This window comes from Eschscholzia californica, unplaced genomic scaffold (assembly GCF_041429995.1).
Source record: "Eschscholzia californica isolate CP2 unplaced genomic scaffold, dmEscCali1.0.p SCAF_1, whole genome shotgun sequence".
In the NCBI taxonomy this organism is placed as follows: Eukaryota; Viridiplantae; Streptophyta; class Magnoliopsida; order Ranunculales; family Papaveraceae; genus Eschscholzia; species Eschscholzia californica.
Window position 1 is genome coordinate 86,550,186 of NW_028238198.1, and position 17,654 is coordinate 86,567,839.

The window sequence follows — 17,654 nt, forward strand, 5'->3', positions numbered from 1 at the left end:
GTCTCCAACGGTGCACCATGAATAGTGGGCCTTCAAACATGAAGGGGCACTGTTCGCCTCTCCAAACCTTCTTCTTTGGTTCTTTTTTACTTTTCTTATTAGGATTAAGTCCATATGATTATTTTCTTAGTACATATATATCACTTTTGTTCTTATTTTTGTTATTTTAAGTCCCTAATTCTGTATTTAATTAACTTTAAGTCCTTAATTTTATTTTCTATATAAATATTTATGTCTTATTTCGGGTTATAAATTTATTTTTTAATGAATACACTATATAATTCAATATTTCTTTAATATAATATATTTTTTTAAATGTAATGTTTTTGTAATGAAATATATTTGTAGTTTTTACTTTAATTATTAAGAACTGTTATGAGTTTTTGTTAAATTATAACATTAAAAAATGAGTTAAAGTAGTTTGGAGAGATGAATATCGTTTCACCATTGGAGTGGAGCTCCAAAAGTGAGATCCAAATTTGGAGAAGATTCCAATTTGGAGGGGCATTTGGAGCTCCACCCTTGGAGATGCTCTTACCCGAGTTCAACAACACACAAAGTCAAAAATCGGATGAGTTGAATTTACCAAACCGATTTCTCAGAAAGACCAAAAAGAAACGGTTTAGAAATTAGAATCATTCCAAAAATCAAAATTTAACCTTAAATCAACGGTGGGAAGTTTCTGAAAATCATTCAAATTCACAAACTTGTTAAATTCAGGTCGTGAAATATATCGGAGTATATCATCTAAAACTGACTCGTCGCATGGAATCGCTAAAGGACCGTGACTAGTAAACCCTCATTCTTCTTCAGCTTGAATCAAAAGTTTCTTGAAGACGGGAGTTTCTTTCCATAAACAGAGACAATAACGTTAAATGCTAAGGTTTGTGGTATCATAGTCGAAGACTCGCGGGGGGATTGTGATTGTTCCACATCTCTCACGAGACTGTCTAGAACCGAGATTATAAATGAACTATCGAGCTCTTCCGGGTGAGTTCCTTAAACAAATCCCCGTAAATGGGCTTGGAGTCTTGGACCTAGAGTGCCAGGAGCAGCGACAATGGACAGAGAGGAAGATTTTTGCACGTGGGTGCCCCAAAACTCAAAAAACTACCCCATGTTAAGTGATTCCTTGTGGGTTGTCATTTTGGACCCTCTCAAACTTGTAGAAACCCCCTTATTTACCCAAAAAAAAAGAAACGTACTCCATATAATTTAGACACTAAATAAAGTCGACGTTGTCGGACTTTAGGCTCTTTGTTCTCTCGCTTTAAGTTCTTTGTTACGGACTTTAGGTCTCACTAATTATTGGTTTAACTTAGGGCGGTTATCGTGCTTATCACGTCTTAATGATGTTTCAATGCATTGTAACGACTAACGTAGATCGTAGTCGATGTCTCAGAAGAAAAAAATTAAGAGACCAGGTTCAGTCTCTTCGCGTCTTTTGTATGACTAGGGATCGAATAAAAGAGTTATTTGTATATTTTTCCTTTGGCAATATCTTTCTCTTCGCGTCTTTTGTATAGCCTTAACAAAAAAAAAAAAAACTAATTTTGGGTGATGTTGAGTTGGGGTCCATAACTTGTTTTTTCCTCCGTATTTCGGAACTTTCCACGTACGAATATGACACTCCCAATCTAACACACCCAGAAGTTACGAATATGAGAGAGAGAGAGTAGGAAAGAAAGAAATCCTGGTGTTTGTTGAGAGATATTTTAGGTATATTTTAATTGATTTTAGTATTATTTAAAAAAATTTGTTTTTTTTTTTAAGGAAAGTTTAACCAAAACGGGATTCTTTTAAGTAAGTGGTTATTTATTAAAATCTTTTTTTTAAGGGAAGTTTAACCAAAATCTCTCTACTAGGATTATTGTTATATATATACTATCTATTTGAGGAGAGGGCAGACCGTGGGAACCTGAGTTTAAAGAAAGAGAAGGAAATAAGCTTGTTGTTTAAACTACAATGACAAACTATAGTCAAGGTGTTTCAAACCTTCATGGAGTTTATGGTATTGATGAAATAATGGTGGACATACTTAGTAGACTTCCGGCAAAGTCACTTATGCGGTTCAAGTGTGTACGTAAGAGTTGGTGTTCTCTAATTCAAGAAGACAAACTCTTCTTCTCGTTACACAATTGTCGTCGATCAAATTCAAATAAAAAGATTCTCGTCCATTCTTTGTCCAAACAACGAAAAAGTAGTTTTCTCACACTAGATTTGTTCAAGGGGAGTAGTACTGAATTATTGCCTAAAATTCCATATACATGTGAGGGAAAACAATTACTCGGGCCAGTTAATGGTCTGTTATGTTTCATCGATAGTTCGAAACATTCTGTTCTTATTTACAATCTTTGCACTAAGGAAGAATCACCATGGATTACATCAAATTTGTGGAAAGGTAATAATGTTCTTATTAATCGTATTTCTCCGTTATTTGGATTTGGTTTTGATCCTGTCACCCAAAAGCATAAAATAGTATTCGTGTGGTTGATAAAGGGTTATCGTCGAGATGATGTGAATGAGGCAAAATATGAGGTATTGACAGTTGGTGAAAATACTTGGAGAACAACTCACCAAGTACTAAGGTATGGCAATAAAGATCCAATGTACTCCGATGATTGTTCTATATATTGGTTGTTAGAAGATAGGGATTGGTTGGGTCACGTATTAGCATTTGATGTTGGAAAAGAGAAATTTAAATTGATAAAACACCCCTATGGTGTGAGATTTGGGAAAAATGAAGGATTTGCATTAGAAGTTGATGGACATTTAGCATTAGTGGAGAGAATGATGTATGATGATCAAAAGAAGGTGACACAGATGAAGTTGTGGACTTACATTGACCAGGAGGAGGAAGGTGAGAAGAGCAGTAGTAAGTGGATTTGGGAGAGGATTGAATTTCCTTTTTGTACGGGAAAGTATGAGTCATGTTATATTGAATCAATTCCAGGAACAGATATGTTTATAATAATACGTCTATCTAAGTTTGATGAATCTCCTTTTGTTTATTTTTATGACACGAAGAAGAAGGAGTTTAGTGAATATGGTAGTTTGCCTCGTTCAAAAAATCAGTTTAGCGGGTATTTCAGGTATCCTTATACTTGTAGATTGTCAGTTCTTGAAGAGAGCATTTATCCTGTTCGAACACAACTACCTGCAGTCGGCGACGAGCACAATGAGATGATCACCACCAATCTACCACCGCCCTTTGTTGTCACCCCAAGTAACACCGAAGAATGGTCTAATACTAGCATAGTAATTGGTGTTTGTTGTTTTCTTGGTATGTGTTCGGCTCTTTATGTTTTATGCAAGTAAGGAAGTTTGTTCAAGTGCGACACATATTTATATTTCAGTCTAGTATGCAAGACATATTAATTATTATTATTTTTTGTTCAAATGCATGTTGTGGTTGTGACTAATAATTGGATTGAGATCTTCCAGAGGCTTATAATAGAGGCTTATAATAGAGGCTCAATTCCCATCTCATCTGATTTTACTTTAATTAGTACAAGGTAGGAGAAGATTGAAAAGAAAAAAAAAAAACCCAAATCTCTATCAATTTTTCCCTTAACGGATTTAGGGCTTTACCTGTTTGATTTGAGTTTAGAGATGTTATACTAATAGATTCAGACACATTTATATATTCGTTTTAACCTTGAATCCATTGGAAAGCTTCATAATAAAAAAAAAAAAATAAGAATTTTAGAGAGAGAGAGATGAATATTGGGGATGCCTGCTAATAGCATGCCCCGTTGGTGCTTTTAGCAGAAAATACATGGGTTTACAGGTAGGGTGTATTGTCAAAACTTTCGACGTACGAAACACTCCCAATCTAACACACCCACAAGTTACGAATATGAGAGAGAGAGCAGGAAAGAAAGATATTTTAGGTATATTTTAATTGATTTTAGTATTATTTAAAAAAAATAGTTTTTTATTAAAATCTTTTTTTTTAAGGGAAGTTTAACCAAAATCTCTCTACTAGGATTATTGTTATATGTATATCTATCTATTTGAGGAGAGGGCAGACCGTTGGAACCAGAGATTAAAGAAAGAGAAGGAAATAAGCTCGTTGTTTAAACTACAATGACAAACGATAGTCAAGGTGTTTCAAACCTTCATGGAGTTTATGCTATTGATGAAATAATGGTGGACATTCTTAGTAGACTTCCTCCCAAGTCACTTATGCGGTTCAAGTGTGTACGCAAGAGTTGGTTGTCTCTAATTCAAGAAGACAAACACTTTATCTCGTTACACGGTTGTCGTCGATCAAATTCAAATAAAAAGATCCTCATCCATTCTTTGTCCCAACAACGAAAAAGTAGTTTTCTCACACTAGATTTGTTCAAGGAGAGTAGTACTGAATTACTACCTAAAATTCCGTATACATGTGAGGGAAAACGTATACTCGGGCCTGTTAATGGTTTGTTATGTTTCATCGATAGTTCGAAAAATTCTGTTCTAATTTACAATCTTTGCACTAGGGAAGAATCACCATGGATTACATCAAATCTGTGGAAAGGTAATAGTGATCTTATTAATCATATTTCTCCGTTAATTGGATTTGGTTTTGATCCTGTCACACAAAAGCATAAAATAGTATTCGTGTGGTTCATAAAGGGTTATCATACAGTTGATTCGAATGAGGCAATATATGAGGTATTGACAATATATGAGGTATTGACAGTTGGTGAAAATACTTGGAGAACAACTCACCAAACACTACCCGTTAGAAGGTTTGGCGATAAAGATCCAATGTACTCGAATGGTTCTATATATTGGTCGTTAGAATATGGGGATATGTTGCGCAACGTAGTAGGTTTTGATGTTGGAAAAGAGAAATTTAAATTGATGAGACACCCCTATCGTATGAAATATGGGAAAAATGAAGGATTTACATTAGAAGTTGATGGACATTTAGCATTAATGGAGAGAATAATGTACGATGATCAAAAGAAGGTGACAAAGATGAAGTTGTGGACTTACATTGAGGGTGAGGAGGAGGAGGAGGAAGAGGAGGAGGAGGATGAGGAGGAGGAGGAGGAGTTGGTGAAAAAGAGCCGTCATAGGTGGATTTGGGAGAGGATTGATTTTCCTTTCTTTATGGGAAAGAATGAGTCTTATTATATTGAATCAATTCCAGGAACAGATTTGTTTATAATAATAGGTCTAACTGAGTTGGATGAATCTCCTTTTATTTATTTTTATGACACAAAGAAGAAGGAGTTTAGTGAATATGGTAGTTTGCCTCGGTCAGAAAATAAATTTAGTGGGTATTTCAGGCATCCTTATACTTGTAGATTGTCAGTTTTTGAAGAGAGCATTTATCCTGTTCGAATACAACTACCAGTCGGCGACGACCACGACCAGATGATCACCACCAGTCTACCACCGCCGTTTGTTGTCACCCCAACCGAAGAATGGTCTAATACAAGGATAGTAGTTGGTATTTGTTATTTTCTTAGTTTGTTTTCGGCTATTTATATTTTTAGCAAGTAAGAAAGTTTGTTCAAATGCGAGACATAATTATATTTCATCTAGTATGGAAGTTTGTTATATTTCAGTCTATTATGCAAGACATATTAATTATTATTATTTTTTGTTGAAATGCATGTTGTGGTTATTTGGTTATGGATTTAACAAGAGTGGTGATTAAATAAATAAACTCAAGCCCATGTAATACCTTATGCATCTTGTTATATTTTCTTTTCATTCAATAGTGTTTTCTTTTCATTCAATAGTGTTTTAGAAGATTTTTGGGTCTGATTGATTTCCATGAGCAATAAGAAGAGGATGGGTTGTTTTTGGTTCAGCTTTTCAAACAAAAGGTGAGATCTTTTTAGCTTTAACTTACTAATTTCTTGTTTTAGAATCTTAATTTCTTCATAGAAAGTGAAGATCTCCATGTTTAAGAAAGTTAGAAGCTTTGGGTTCCTCTGATTTTTAGGATTGAGTGTGTAGTAGTTTAAGATAACTGATAACTTTGGTGTGAGTGAGTTTTTCCATCAATTTTTACAGTGAATTGAAATGAGGATGCGATTTTCTTCAGATTAATTTTTCTCTAATTACCTACAAGGTAGGAGAAGAATTAAAAAGAAAAGACCCCAAATCTCTATCAATTTTTCCCTTAACGGATTTAGGGTTTTACCTGTGTGATTTGAGTTTAGAGATGTTATAATAGATTCAGACAGCAGACCGTGGGAACCAGAGATTAAAGAAAGAGAAGAAATAAACTTGTTTAGACTACAATGACTAACGATAGTCAAGGTGCCGATGTTTCAAACCTTCATGGAGTTTATGCTATTGATGAAGTAATGGTTGACATACTCAGTAGACTTCCTCCCAAGTCACTTATGCGGTTCAAGTGTGTACGCAAGAGTTGGTTGTCTCTAATTCAAGAAAACAAACTCTTCTTCTCGTTACACAGTTGTCGTCGATCAAATTCAAATAAAAAGATTCTCACCCATTCTTTGTTCGAACAACGAAAAAGTAGTTTTCTCACATTAGATTTGTTCAAGGGGAGTAGTGTTGAATTGCTGCCTAAAATTCCGTATACATGTGAGGGAAAACGCATATTCGGGCCTGTTAATGGTCTATTATGTTTCTTCGATAGTTCGAAACGTTCTGTTCTTATTTACAATCCATGCACTAAGGAAAAATCACCATGGATTACATCAAATTTGTGGGAAGGTAATAGTTATCTTATTAAACATGTTTCTCCCATAATTGGATTTGGTTTTGATCCTGTCACCCAAAAACACAAAGTATTATTCGTGTGGTTCATAAATGGTTTTCATGCGGATGCTGCGTTTGAGGGAATATATGAGGTATTGACAGTCGGTGAAAATTCTTGGAGAACGACTCACCAAACACTACCGGTTAGAGGCTTTGGCGATAGAGCTCAAACGTACTCGAATGGTTCTATATATTGGTCGATACACAATAGTGAATGGTTACGCCACGTATTAGCATTTGATGTCGGAAAAGAGAAATTTAAATTGATAAAACACCCTTATGGTATGAGATTTGAGAAAAAATACAGTTTTGCATTAGAAGTTGATGGACATGTAGCATTAATGGAGAGAGTAATGTATGATGATCAAAAGAAGGTGACAAATATGAAGTTGTGGACTTACATTGACCACGAGGAGGAGGAAGGTGAGAAGAGCAGTTGTAAGTGGATTTGGGAGAGGATTGAATTTCCTTTCTGTATGGGAAAGTATGAGTCTTATGATATTGAATCAATTCCAGGAACAAATTTGTTTATGATAATACGTCTAACTGAGTTGGGTGAATCTCCTTTTGTTTATTTTTATGACATGAAGAAGAAGGAGTTTAGTGAATATGGTAGTTTGCCTCGGTCAGAAAATAAATTTAGTGAGTATTTCAGGCATCCTTATATTTGCAGATTGTCAGTTCTTCAAGAGAGCATTTATCCTGTTCGAACACAACTACCAGTCGGCAACGACCACGACCAAATGATCACCACCAGTCTACCACCTCCCTTTGTTGTCACGTCACGTGACACCGAAGAATGGTCTAATACTAAGATAGTAATTAGTCTTTGTTGTTTTGTTAGTTTTTTTTGGGCTGTTTATGTTTTTAGTAAGTAAGAAAGTTTGTTTAAATGCAAGACATAATTATATTTAAGTCTAGTATGGAAGTTTGTTATATTTCAGTGTAGTATGCAAGACATTAATTATTATTTTTTTGTGGTTATGGAAAAAGAAAAGAGTGAGGATACTGGTCCATTTGGCATCAGAAACAAAACTTAAGTGGGAGGTCACACGGGGGATTAGGTCGTCCAATGTTTTTTTTTTTTCTTTTTTGAACTCAGGTCGTCCAATGTAGGTATGCAAATTTCACCCATTTTATCATTAATTACAAAATTGGGAGCTAAACAAACAGTCAGTAAGTAGGTCACAAATTTGCTGTTAAAAGGAAATAAAGGTTTTTTCTTTTGCCAAAATATCTAACTTCTCATTTTCGTGTCTCTCTCCACCTTCTCCTCTTTTTTCTCTCATTTTCTCTTTTTCCTTAACTTTCATGTTATCTATAAGATGTGGGCCGGTCCTGATTTTTTGGTGGCCCAAAGCGAACTCAAAAAATGTGACCCGATTATTATATGCAAATAAAAACCGTATTTATTATTAAAATTTATCATAATTATTATAAAATCATAGAGATATTTAGTATCGTAAATAATTTTCTTTATGTATACAACAAAAGGTTACTTTACAATTACTTGAATTTTGTTCGTCCTACATTTTTAGTTGAAAAAACGTTTGATGATTGCAGAGTAACCAAGATTGTAGAAACTTCTTTCTCAATTAACCTATTTAAACTTTGTGGTGGTATAATAAATCGAACATAAAATTGGATCAATCGACTTCAAATAGAGAAAATGTTTTCTGCAAATGCAACCGTAACAAGTATAGTTAACAAAATTTGTAAGCAATCCATGCGTACGAGTTAAAATCCTCCATATATTTAAATAAGCTTCAATAAGGTTTTCTATCTCTTAGTACAAGATGTTTCAAGACTTTTCAATTCTTGGTACGACCAACATTCTATCATACTTATAATCTCCATACATAACAAAACGAACAAGGATCAACAACTAAATAGAGAAAAGAAACTAGGAAAGGACTGCCCATTAACAGGGTCGGCCCTAACATATTGGGGGCCCAAAGCCAAAAGCAAACATAAGACTACCCCATTTGCTAATTCTTGATTTACATAGATAACGGTGTTCTTTAAGTCCAATTTTAAAGAACAATTTGTGATACCATACTCCACCATTAACCAACTAGATCAAACTTTTCCATGGGTTAGCACTATTACTTGCTAAATTCATCACCCCTAAATCTCCAAAACCTCACTACTTTATCTCGCTTCAGTCCAAGTAAAACTTTTAGATATCCATGAGCAATAAGAAGAGGATGGGTTGTTTTAGGGTTCAGATTTTCAAACAAAAGGTGAGATCTTTAACTTATTAATTTCTTGTTTTAGAATCTCAATTTCTTCCTAGAAAGTTAAGATCTTCATGTTTAAGAAAGTTAGAAGCTTTGGGTTCCTCTAATTTTTAGGATTGAGTGTGTAGTAGTAGTAGTTTAAGAAAACTGAAAACTTTAGTGTGAGTGAGATTTTTCCATCGATTTTTACAGTGAATTGAAATGAGGATGCGATTTTCTTCAGATTAATAATTGGATTGAGATTTTATAGAGGCTTATAATTGAGGCTCAATTTTGATCTAATTTTGCCATCTGATTTTACTACAAGGTAGGAGAGAGAGAGAGATATTAATGGATTTAGAGCATCTCCAATGCAACACTCAATCTTAGAAACTCTGAGTGCCACTTAGGATTTTTAGAGTTTTTTCTTAAAAATCCTCTCCAATGCAACACTTTATTTAGATCTCTAAGATGACGTGTCGAGGTTGGAATAGAGATATCTCAAGAGGACACTCTGTTTCTGGAGTGTCCTCTTGAGATATCTCTAATTGTCCAACTCATCAATATTTGATTTTCAACCAATAGAAATCGAGTCTTTTATATTTTCTAAAATAACTAACTATTTATTTACTAAAATAACTATGCCACATAAGTAAATAAGATAAGTTTAGAGTTTTGCATTGGAGACACAAAAAAAATTGAGGATCTTTATTACGCCACGTAGGAGTGAGAATCTCAATTGAAACTTGACACATAGGATGAATAGAGATTTTTTTGAGTTTTGCATTGGAGATGCTCTTTGTTGGAAATTAAAAATACTTGCACAAACAAAGAAGAATAAAGAAGATATTTAACTTGAATTGAATTACTTGACTTGATTTGATTTTTTTTTATGAAAATAAACTACAAAGACTGGTCTATTTATAGACCCAAATTCTACCCACTAACTAAGACCACTAGTAACATGATTCCACTAATTCATCCATTAACCCACTAACTTAATCAACTAAAGAAAATAACTACCCACTAATTAGTACATTAATCCCACTAAAATTAACTCTCTAATTACTTAACTACTAACACTAATCCACCTCATCTCACACTAATTTAATGAATAAATAAATAAATACCTTTTGAGTTTATAATTTTAACACTCTCCCTTAAACTCAAACATTAACACCCATCATAATCTTCGACTTGAAAAATCAATGGACCTTCAATGACTTAATAAAATATATTAGTCATTTAATCTTCAACTTAAAAATTTCATATCAATCTGGCTTTTCATCATACCCTTTCACAACTAATTTGTCTACTTCATCATCTGGTTTGTACTTGGTTTTGAATGACCATTTCAATCCAATTGACTTCTTTTCTGCAGGAAAAGAATTTAGCTCCCAAGTATCACTTTTCTCAATTGGATAAATTTCGTCGTCCATAGCAGAAATACACCCCACATTTTTTACTGCTTCTTTAACAGTGATAGGTTTGGTGTGATTATAATCTGCAAAAGATATAACACTTGAAAAATATTCGTTAGACCCATTATTATCATTGCTTACAACGTATCCATCAAACCTCGATGACATAACTTGAATACAAGTTGAACTGGGACATAATTCTAGATTTGAATTATCATCAATATTCAGAGAAATAGGTGCAATCTCAATTACTTGAGATTCTGAAGTTACTGTCTCATCATCAGTATCAATTTTTATTTGATGATCTTTAACCGGACAGTCCCAAACTCCATCTTCATCACTTTCTACCGAATCATCATCTAAATCTTCATCTGAATCTTCATTTAAATTTTCATCCGAATCTTCATCCGAATCGTCATCCATTCTGCAAGCTAATAAAAGAATTTCTCCCTCTTCTACATCATCTTCAGCAAAGTTAGCATGCTCTGAATATTTCTTGGAAACTCTACATTCTGACTTATAATGACCTAATTTTTTGCAACGAAAACATCTAACTTTAGATTTGTCATACCTTCCAAATTTTTTTGGTTCTTTACCATGGCTCTCTTCACCATTAAAACCACCTTTTTCAAGCAGAGTCACTTTGCTTTGAAAAGCTTGTTCAATAGACCCTGCAGCAGCTCTCTGGTTCATCCTATGTTCATGAGAACATAATGAACTCATCAAACCTTCAACTGACATAGTTGAGAGGTCTTTTCCTTCCTCAATTGCAGCAACAACATAGTCAAAACGACCTGTTAATGATCTCATGATTTTCTCAATAACACGAAGATCAGTTAAATATTCACCATTAACCCGCAATTGATTAACAATAGATTGAACTCTAGAAAAATAATCAGAAATATTTTCAGAGTTAATCATATTAAGAGATTCAAATTCACCTCGTAAAGTCTGCAACCTTACATTTTTTACCTTCTCATCACCCTTGTAGGATCTTTGTAACAAGCCCCACACTTCTTTAGCTGTTTCAGCTCTTGAGATTTTCTCGAAGACAATCTCATCAACAGCTTGATAGAGAAAGAACAATGCCTTCTTATCCTTCTTTCTGTTCTCTCTCAAACTATCTTTTTGGACCTGAGAGAGAGCTTCATGTGCTGCCTGATCAACTGGCTCTACATACCCAAATTCGACAACCTCCCAAATTTCCTGGAAGCCAAATAATGCTTTCATTTGGATACACCACTGATCAAAATTTTTCCCACAAAATCGCGGAAGCTGAGGTTGGATTGATCCATTCATTTTGTAATTCGGTTAGTAATCACAAAATAATTCTAGCTCTGATACCAAATGTTGGAAATTAAAAATACTTGCACAAACAAAGAAGAATAAAGAAGATATTTAACTTGAATTGAATTACTTGACTTGATTTGATTTTTTTTGATGAAAATAAACTACAAAGACTGGTCTATTTATAGACCCAAATTCTACCCACTAACTAAGACCACTAGTAACATGATTCCACTAATTCATCCATTAACCCACTAACTTAATCAACTAAAGAAAATAACTACCCACTAATTAGTACATTAATCCCACTAAAATTAACTCTCTAATTACTTAACTACTAACACTAATCCACCTCATCTCACACTAATTTAATGAATAAATAAATAAATACCTTTTGAGTTTATAATTTTAACACTCTTAGGGTTAAGAGATATTATAGGAGAGAGAGAGAGAGAGAGAGAGTAGGAAAGAAAGAAATCGTGGTGTTTGTTAAGAGATATTTTAGGGGAGATTTTGGTAGTATTATTTAAAAAAGTTCGATTTTTTTTAAAGGAAAGTTTAACAAAAACGTGATTCTTTAAGTAAGTGGTTATTTATCAAAATCTTTTTTTAAGGGAAGTTTAACCAAAACGTGATTCTTAATTAAGTGGATACTTATCAATTTTTTTTAAGGGAAGTTTAACCAAAATCTCTCTACTAGGATTATTGTTATATATATATATATATATATATATATCTATTTGAGGAGACAGGCAGACCGTTGGAACCAGAGATTAAAGAAAGAGAAGGAAATAAGCTTGAGTTTAAACTACAATGACAAACGATAGTCAAGGTGTTTCAAACCTTCATGGAGTTTATGCTATTAATGAAATAATGGTGGACATTCTTAGTAGACTTCCGGCTAAATCACTTATGCGGTTCAAGTGTGTACGCAAAAGTTGGTTGTCTCTAATTCAAGAAAACAAACTCTTCTTCTCGTTACACAGTTGTCGTCGATCAAATTCAAATAAAAAGATTCTCGTCCATTCTCGGTTGAAACATCAACGAGGAGCTAATTTACTCACACTAGATTTGTTCAAGGGGAGTACTGCTGATTTAGTGATTAACATTCCGCATGAATGGGAGAAAAAACACATATTCGGGCCTGTTAATGGTCTATTATGTTTCTTCGATAGTTCGGAACGTTCTGTTCTTATTTACAATCCTTGCACTAAGGAAGAATCACCATGGATTACATCAAATTTCTGGGAATGTAATAGTGATCTTATTAATCATCTTTCTCCGGCAATTGGATTTGGTTTTGATCCTGTCACCGAAAAACATAAAGTATTATTCGTGTGGTACATAAATGGTTATGATGCAGATGATGCATATAATGTTATATGTGAGGTATTGACCGTAGGTGCAAATACTTGGAGAACGACTTACCAAAGACTACCATATAGAACCTTATATGATAAACCTCCAATGTACTTGAATGGTTCACTATACTGGTGGTTAGACACTTCGGGATGGTTGCGCAATGTAGCAACATTTGATCTTGGAAAAGAGAAATTTAAATCGATAAAACACCCCAATGGTATGAGATTTAGGAAAAATGAAGGATTTGCATTAGAAGTTGATGGACATTTAGCATTAATGGAGAGAATAACGTATGATGATCAAAAGAAGGTGACAAAGATGAAATTGTGGACTTACATTGATCAGGAGGAGGAGGAAGGTCAGAAGAGCAGTAGTAAGTGGATTTGGGAGAGGATTGATTTTCCTTTTTGCATGGGAAAGTATGAGTCCTGTTATATTGAATCAATTCCAGGAACAAATTTGTTTATAATAATACGTCTATCTGAGTTGGATGAATCTCCTTTTGTTTATTTTTATGACACAAAGAAGAAGGAATTTAGTGAATATGGTAGTTTGCCTCGTTCAGAAAATAAATTTAGCAGGTTTCTCAGGTATCCTTATACTTGTAGTAGATTGGCAGTTCTTGAAGAGAGCATTTGTCCTGTTCGAACACAACTACCAGTCGGCAACGACCACAACGAGATGATCACCACCAATCTACCACCGCCTTTTGTTGTCACCCCAAGTAACACCAAAGAATGGTCTAATACAAGGATAGTAGTTGGTATTTGTTATTTTCTTAGTTTGTTTTCGGCTCTTTATGTTTTTAGCAAGTAAGGAAGTTTGTTCAAATGGGAGACATATTTATATTTCAGTCTAGTATGGAAGTTTGTTATATTTCAGGCTAGTATGCAAGACATTAATTATTATTTTTTGTTCAAATGCACGTTGTGGTTATGGATTTAACAAGAGTGGAGGTGATTAAATAAATAAACTCAAGCCCATGTAGTGTAGTATGCAAGACCTTATGCATCTTGTTATATTTTCTTTCCATTCTATAGTTTGGTTTGTTTCTCCCTTTTAGAATCGAGTAAAAATATTTGGTTTGTTTCTCCCATTTCGTATCAAGTAAAGATATTTGGTTTGTTTCTCCCATTTAGTACCGAGTAAAGATTGAACTTTTCAACAGAAAAAGAAAAGAGTGACGATAGAACTACTGGTCCATTTGGCATTGGAAACAAAACTTATGTGGGATGCCACACGGGATGAATTAGTAAGATTAAATTTAAGTTAAACTTGATGAATTAGTAAGGTCGTGGTTTCGAGGTATGAAGAATAATCTCTGAAGAATAAATTTTCTAGATAATTCATTTATTTCTGCACATTTTCGGGCGACATTTTTTCTAGTTCAAAAATTAATTTGATCAACAATTGCCTAAAATCTTCATTTTCTCTAACACATTCACCACCACAACTTTCAACCACCACCATTGTCCCATCTTCTCTCTCCTCCTTTCTCTCTCACTCACTGTTGCGCTCTCTCTCTCTCTCTCCTTCCCCCGCTTCATCTCTCTCTTTTCCAGCTCCATCTATCTCTCTCTCTCTCAGTGTTTGTTTCTTTAGGTCGCTTTCTCTCCCTCTCTCACCCGAAATCTCTTTCTCACAATGTCTCTATGAGAGCATCTCCAATGTAAACCTCAAAAGAAACTCAAATGTCTTATGTGTCGAAGCTTAATTGAGTTTCTCTTTCCTAGATGTCAATATTAAGATTCTCAATTCAGAAGACATCTCTAATGCAACACTCTAAAAACTTGAAAATAACTTAGGTGTCATTTCAAAGCTCGCGCATCCGAACATGACGAGGAAGTAAACCGGACCAAATTCCCGACCTTAGATACGTGCAGGCTTGGAATCTCGAATCAAATCTGAGTAGGTCATATCTTGAGACAGAACTGACTAGGTCTGAGACATCGAGTCAGATCTGAGTCAGTGAGAACTCTTCCCACGTGAGGGTGGAAGCTTTAGGTGGTAAAATATCCGGTCCAATAGTCATGATCATGGGTTGGGCTTTCTGAAAACAACACCACAAGAAGAAGAAAAGAGCCAACTTCTCTTTCTGCCCTAAAAATCTTATGAGCAAAAATCAATTCATGGTCTCAAAGGCAAAACTTTCCACGTTTTAGAAGATTTTTGGGTCTGGGTTCAGCTTTTCAAACAAAAGGTGAGATCTTTTTAGCTTTTAACTCACTAATTTCTTGTTTTAGAATCTTAATTTCTTCCTAGAAGGTGATGATTTCCATGATTAAGAAAGTTAGAAGCTTTGGGTTTCTCTAATTTTCAGGATTGAATGTGTAGTTTAAGATAACTTTAGAGTTAGTGAGATTTTCCATCGATTTTTATCTATCTATTTGAGGAGAGGGCAAACCAAGGGAACAAGAAAGAAATTACAGAAAGAGAGAAAGGGAACAAGATTGTTTAGACTAACTACAATGAGAAACAATAGTCAAGGTTCTATTCCCACCACCACAACCACCACCACCACCACCGAGGCACCGCCGATGTTTCAAACCTTCATGGAGTTTATGCTATTGATGAAATAATGTTGGACATACTTAGTAGACTTCCGGGCTAAGTCACTTATGCGGTTCAAGTGTGTAAGTAAGAATTGGTTGTCTCTAATTCAAAAAAACAAACACTTTTTCTCATTACACAAATGTCGTTGATCAAATTTAAATAAAAAGATCCTCATCCAAACTCACTACAAAGGAAATAGATTCTTCACAGCAGATTTGTTCAAGCGGGGTATTGAAGATGTGACGACAATTCAGGACACATGGGAGGGAACCATGCACGGACCTGTTAATGGTTTGTTATGTTTCGTCAATGGTCGGAAAGGTTGTGTTCTTGTTTACAATCTTTCCACTAAAGAAGCATCACCATGGATTAAGTCACATATTTGGAAAAATAATCGTCATTTATCTGATCCTATAAGTGGATTTGGTTTTGATCCCGTTACCCAAGAACATAAAGTATATTTAGTGTGGCTGATATGCCGTACTTACCAGAAAGTTGGTGTGGATGTGTTGACAGTCGGTGAAAATACTTGGAGAACGACTTACCAAGTATTATCGGTTAATGACTTCGGCTATGCAACTTCAGTTTACATGAATGGTTTAGTTTATTGGTTCTTAATGAACTCTCCGGCGGAAGGACGGTTGGACAACATATTAGCATTAGATGTTGGAAAAGAGAAACTTAGATTGATAAAACCACCCTTCTATGGTATAAGATATAGGTTTAATTATGAATATATACTAGAAGTTGATGGACAATTAGCAATAATGGAGACAATGGTTTATAATGCTCAAAAGAAGGTGACAGAGATGAGAGTGTGGACTTATAATATCGATCAGGAGGAGGAGGAAAGTGATGAGAATAATTATAAGTGGATTTGGGAGATGATTGAATTGCCTTTTCGTATAGAAAATGGTAAGATTCATATTATTAAATCAATTCCAGGAAAAGATTTGTTTATGATAACAAGTAGTATAATGGATTTAGTTCAACAAAAAAAAGTAGTATAACGGATTGGAAGGAACCTCCTTTTATTTATTTTTACGACATGAAGAACAAGAAGCGAATATGGTAGTTTGCCTTGGCCAGAAGATAAAATTGTGTTTTTCTATTTGTTTGTTCTTGAAGAGAGCATTTATCCGGTTGGAGCACAATTACCCGTCGACGACCAAAACGACCAGATGATCACCACTAGTCTCCCACCACCACCCTTGGTTGACACTGAAGAATGGTCTAATACTAGTAATTAGTGTTTGTTTTTTTCTTGGTTTGTTTTCGGTTCTTTATGTCTTTTTATGTTTTGAGGAAGTAAGAACGTTTGTTATAGTTGATTCTAGTCTGTGTGATCATTTTAGTATATAATAGGAGTAATAAAGTTTATTGATGATGAAGTCCCTTAGAATCATAATCAATCGCCTAATAACTTTTTTTTTCGATAATTATGACGATTTAGATTAGTTTTAACACTACCTACTATTCTTTAGGCCTCCATCTCTCAAAAAAAAAAAAAGTTGTGGCTTTGGGCATAAAGAAAATAATTTTTGAGTCTATAGACCAAAAATAGGGTCCTAATAGGAGATTTAATCCTCTATAATCCTAAAAAGGATTTCAAAACCTAAATAATAATTTAAATGGATATCTAGTCCTTTTGGTCTCATCTAGAGAGAAAACACAAATCCATATAATACATATTAAAGATTTAATACCTATATTAACCTTCTTTAATATCAAAACGTGATTTACATTTTAAACTGTTAAAGATATTTTTTCCATTTTTATCTCAACTTTCTCTCTCCAATCACGTTTGAATTGTAACTAACTACTATGTTGATAATATTCCGTAACTGAAATCCGGTAACTTTCCATCTCTCTCTCTAAAAACGAAATCTTCATTAAACATAAATTAAACTCACCACCAGCTGTTAAAAATTCCATTGTTTAATATTCAATCAAGAGCTTTCATCAAAACCTCCATTGTTATTTAGGTTTTATACTGTTTATCTCTTTATTCTAGCCATTGTTATTCAGGTTTAAAATCTTATCTTTATTGCTTTATAGGTTAAAGATTCATATA

At 34.2% G+C, this 17,654-nt stretch overlaps 4 protein-coding genes and 1 long non-coding RNA gene across 8 annotated transcripts; all 5 read left to right on the top strand.

Annotated features, from left to right (window-relative positions):
- The first annotated feature begins 1,711 nt into the window (after positions 1-1,711).
- Positions 1,712-3,350, top strand: LOC147570602 (F-box protein At5g49610-like). Its single transcript, XM_086657168.1, has one exon. It carries the CDS (start codon positions 1,966-1,968, stop codon positions 3,316-3,318), a length of 1,353 nt encoding a protein of 450 aa, XP_086513294.1. The 5' UTR covers positions 1,712-1,965; the 3' UTR covers positions 3,319-3,350.
- Positions 3,351-3,420: 70 nt separating this feature from the next.
- On the top strand, positions 3,421-5,611 carry LOC147570603 (putative F-box protein At5g62660). Its single transcript, XM_086657161.1, has one exon. The coding sequence runs from the start codon at positions 4,090-4,092 to the stop codon at positions 5,500-5,502; it is 1,413 nt and encodes a 470-aa protein (XP_086513287.1). The 5' UTR covers positions 3,421-4,089; the 3' UTR covers positions 5,503-5,611.
- A 5-nt stretch (positions 5,612-5,616) lies between these two features.
- On the top strand, positions 5,617-7,674 carry LOC147570604 (F-box protein At5g49610-like). Its single transcript, XM_086657167.1, has 2 exons — positions 5,617-5,831; positions 6,171-7,674. The coding sequence occupies exon 2, from the start codon at positions 6,252-6,254 to the stop codon at positions 7,614-7,616; it is 1,365 nt and encodes a 454-aa protein (XP_086513293.1). The 5' UTR covers positions 5,617-5,831; positions 6,171-6,251; the 3' UTR covers positions 7,617-7,674.
- A 1,020-nt stretch (positions 7,675-8,694) lies between these two features.
- Positions 8,695-13,948, top strand: LOC147570605 (F-box protein At2g23160-like). 4 transcript variants are annotated; one of them, XM_086657163.1, is made up of 2 exons: positions 8,695-9,319; positions 12,087-13,948. In XM_086657163.1, exon 2 carries the CDS (start codon positions 12,479-12,481, stop codon positions 13,841-13,843), a length of 1,365 nt encoding a protein of 454 aa, XP_086513289.1. In that variant the 5' UTR covers positions 8,695-9,319; positions 12,087-12,478; the 3' UTR covers positions 13,844-13,948. The 4 variants fall into 4 exon arrangements, with proteins under 4 accessions (XP_086513289.1, XP_086513291.1, XP_086513290.1 ...); XM_086657165.1 differs by having other exon boundaries at positions 8,741-8,981; positions 12,366-13,948; XM_086657164.1 differs by having other exon boundaries at positions 8,747-8,981; positions 12,338-13,948.
- Positions 13,949-15,097: 1,149 nt separating this feature from the next.
- On the top strand, positions 15,098-16,971 carry LOC147570606 (uncharacterized). Its single transcript, XR_015231472.1, has 2 exons — positions 15,098-15,227; positions 15,348-16,971. It is a non-coding gene; the product is annotated as an uncharacterized LOC147570606 (long non-coding RNA).
- The last annotated feature ends 683 nt before the right edge of the window (positions 16,972-17,654 follow it).

Coding starts and splice junctions, on each gene's coding strand:
- LOC147570602 (XM_086657168.1), top strand. CDS start 1,966: ATGACAAACTATAGTCAAGGTGTTTCAAACCTTCATGGAGTTTATGGT.
- LOC147570603 (XM_086657161.1), top strand. CDS start 4,090: ATGACAAACGATAGTCAAGGTGTTTCAAACCTTCATGGAGTTTATGCT.
- LOC147570604 (XM_086657167.1), top strand. CDS start 6,252: ATGACTAACGATAGTCAAGGTGCCGATGTTTCAAACCTTCATGGAGTT.
- LOC147570605 (XM_086657163.1), top strand. CDS start 12,479: ATGACAAACGATAGTCAAGGTGTTTCAAACCTTCATGGAGTTTATGCT.